At 38.5% G+C, this 3252-nt stretch overlaps 1 protein-coding gene across 3 annotated transcripts; it reads left to right on the top strand.

Annotated features, from left to right (window-relative positions):
• Window positions 1-1266: 1266 nt before the first annotated feature.
• Window positions 1267-3252, top strand: LOC125033013. Of its 3 annotated transcripts, XM_047624465.1 has the most exons (3): window positions 1267-2064; window positions 2805-2963; window positions 3143-3252. In XM_047624465.1, the coding sequence occupies exons 1-3, from the start codon at window positions 1936-1938 to the stop codon at window positions 3239-3241; spliced, it is 387 nt and encodes a 128-aa protein (XP_047480421.1). In that variant the 5' UTR covers window positions 1267-1935; the 3' UTR covers window positions 3242-3252. The 3 variants fall into 3 exon arrangements, 2 of the variants coding, with proteins under 2 accessions (XP_047480421.1, XP_047480420.1); XM_047624464.1 differs by having other exon boundaries at window positions 2805-3237; XR_007115577.1 differs by having other exon boundaries at window positions 1331-1398; window positions 2805-3237.

Below are 3252 nucleotides of genomic sequence, written 5' to 3'. Positions count from 1 at the left end.
TGTGTGTGTGTGTGTGTGTGTGTGTTTGTGTGTGAACATATTATATATATATATATATATATATATATATATATATATTATATATACATGTGTGTGTGTGAATAACGAAATATATATTCACACACACTCACAGAATGTAATGTAAAAATACATATATAGCTCCTTACCCCCAGTATTATTGGAACCTGCAGACATGTTAATTTATCATTTTTATATTTTCACTGAATGATTATGTTAAGTGAAAGTTAAGGTATCGCTTAAAATTTTGTATTGGACTTTACATTTAGATCTAGATCAAGATTTCTGTAAAAAAAAAAAAAAAAAAAAAAAAAAAAAAAAAAAAAAAAAAGCAATCCTCCCCCCCTTTTTCTCATTTTTAGGAACATTGAAAGCCTAATGAAAGAATAATGGTCAGAACGTGAAGGCATTAGCAAGTTGCAAATCCTTTACATTCGTTTCCAGGCATTGTCGGTCTATCACTCTGGCCTTGCTGACGTATGTAATAAAAGGGTGTAACTGATACGGTATCCATGAATCTAAAACATAAAGATTAATTAACACAACTTGGTTGCGTTATTCACACTCACACGCACATCTGTGTGTGTGTGTGTGTGTGTGTGTTGTGTGTGTGTGTGTAATAATGTTTATTGAACACCTGTTTTCCTATACCCCCACCCCACCCACACATACACACACACACACGTTGTATATATTTGTAAACGTGTGTGTCTGTATTTGATTTCGATGCGCAGACTACACTGTCCCTGAGTATATTTTATATTCGTAAAGGCCTTATCACACTAGCATTTTTTCCGTATTTATTTTTCTATCTTTTTTTCGTTTTCTCGTGAATTTGAGGCTTTCTGCATGTATTGCCTGCATACGGAGTGCCTCTCAGACGAAGCCGGTAGCGGCTGTTTCTGACAAATTTCCCTCATGATCTTATGGTGCGAAGAATCAATACAGCTAGTTTTGTTATTGTTATTTATTGATAAATTAAACAGGATAAGTTAATATAAACATAAGTTAATATTCTAGATTAGAATCATATTTCTTTACATTAACCTACCTTGCGTTCCGTTGGAAAATACAGAATACTTTTGTGCGCTACAAAGAATACGGTCTGTAGCATTATGGGTATGCTCAAATGTAAACAATTGACTCACGCGAGCTTTTTGTGTTTTAAATTTTGTTTTTAATCATATCTACAAAAAAAATTTATTTATGGTAGTATTTATAGTAGTCCTCCTTTTATCTCTACATATCATATTTATCTTAATGTTGCGTTCGGAACTCCTTGTCTTGCTCGTCCAGACGAATTATCAGGAACAGCATGACAACGAGGCCGCATTCGGAACCTACGAGGCCTTCATTCCCCACAATTCAACCAGCTCGAAAGTAAACATACACTATTTTATCATATCAGTGTCTTTATTTTACACTCTGCGTAGGTTTTGTAACTCCTTTAATGCACAAATAACCTACTTACACGTGACAAATACAAGAATACCGTTTGTTAACAACAATAAAGGGCCATAAAATTGCCTATTAATATCTTAATGTTGCCTGCAACTGTCATTGTTTACATACAATTGCTATTGTGATGCCTTTTCGGCCGACTGAGAACCGGGCGAGATGGACGAGACAACTTGTCCAGGACGCGGAAAGCAGGGGTTCCGAACGGTCAAACCATCTTGTCCACACTGTTAGACGAGGAGTTCCGAACGAAGCATTATATATATTGTCCAGCACTAGGCTTACAAGTCAGGAATCATGCTCATGTTCCTTCACATTTACCATCCTCTGCTTAGCTGAATATGTCAAATACCAGTCAAGAAGTACCCACTAGATTTCAATTGATCTTAAAACTTCATATAGCAGAATCTATACCGAAAAATATATCTTGACATTCGACATTGGCTGTGTTAGTAAATAATGTACGCGTCGTCTGCCAGACCGTTGCGTTTGTGCACCACACTAAAAATACAGTATCGCGCTATAGGCCGTTCCGTTCAAATTGTGCGCTTCCTAGAGCTACGAAGTGCCCATCGGAACGCAGGGCTGGTATGTATATCGTGTGATTCCCGTTACTTCACTCAGATGACGCCATGTTTTTTACATGGGCACTATGTTTGCTCCTTTGGTAGTGTGCTTGAGTCAGTCCTTTTGCATACGGAAACGCAAAAATTGAAGGGAAAAGTGCTAGCGTGTTAAGGCCTTTATAACGTAGGTAAAATTGATTTTCTAAATATGCATAGTTTTGGTTCTTCCTACAGAAATTTTTCCATCACGCCAAGATGCAGAAAATGTCTAAATGAAAGGTCCGTGAAACTTTAAAAAGAAACCTGCAGTAACACGCAGACATCATTCACTTTTTGATTACTTGGGCTCTCCCTTACGGCCTATAGTATTTATGAACAGTGCTTGTTATCAAACACCCCTGAGCTGTTCAATTGTAGCTGTAACATTAAGCAACACACGTTTGTGTAGCAATCGCTCACCCAGCACCATTAGACAATAAGTTACTCAAGTTATTCAGTTTTCCAAATGTTATTGACAGTGGATTGGCCATAAGATGCACGTCTTCTCTCTCTAACCTGACTGGCTCTCATAACTGACAGAATAAGTAACGGTCTACCTCACTGACACCCTTGTATGGACGAAAAAACATATAACAAAAACTTTGCCTGTCACAGTCGCCGCACCGAAGACTGTCACAGAGGTCTGTCTTCACATTCAACCTAATGAAACTGTAATGCCTTTGTCATATTGCATTATATTTATTTTTTTTACTTTTGGTTCAGGTAGCTGCAACGACGGAAGTTGTGACTGTGGCGTCAACACGATCAGAGTTCGAGACTTTGATATCAACTGTAGTTTCTTGGACGACCAGCATTACTACCGAGGTCGTCCCTTACGTGTCCACAATGACAGTCACAAGCACATACCATGATATCGTCCAGGTCGTGGAGTCGGTTCAGTCCAGCTTGCGAACACCTGATATACACACTTGTATTTTTGTTTTGCATACATATCAAAGAGTAGAAAACACGTACAACAAAAGAACACCTGTACTCCCGCGCATACAACAACGGCCGACGTATTGCCATTTATCCCTTGATGGTATATTTTCCTCTACCAGGTGATTGAAGTGTGGCAGACCGTGGTGTGGCAGACGGCTAAGCAAATCATGTTCCTGCAGGAGATGCTGACGGGACAGGAACTTACTGTAACAGTATGATGTGATGGCTG

The sequence above is a fragment of the Penaeus chinensis genome, chromosome 15 (assembly GCF_019202785.1).
Source record: "Penaeus chinensis breed Huanghai No. 1 chromosome 15, ASM1920278v2, whole genome shotgun sequence".
NCBI lineage: Eukaryota > Metazoa > Arthropoda > Malacostraca > Decapoda > Penaeidae > Penaeus > Penaeus chinensis.
The sequence above is the reverse complement of the archived record's forward strand: the minus strand, read 5'-3'. Positions and strand labels throughout refer to the sequence as shown.

What these genes read in the sequence shown, in the direction of transcription:
- LOC125033013 (XM_047624464.1), top strand. Translation starts at nt 1,936, where the DNA reads ATGTACGCGTCGTCTGCCAGACCGTTGCGTTTGTGCACCACACTAAAA. An exon ending in CCCATCGGAACGCAGGGCTG is followed by an intron (nt 2,065 to 2,804) that starts GTATGTATATCG and finishes CTTTTGGTTCAG; the next exon opens with GTAGCTGCAACGACGGAAGT.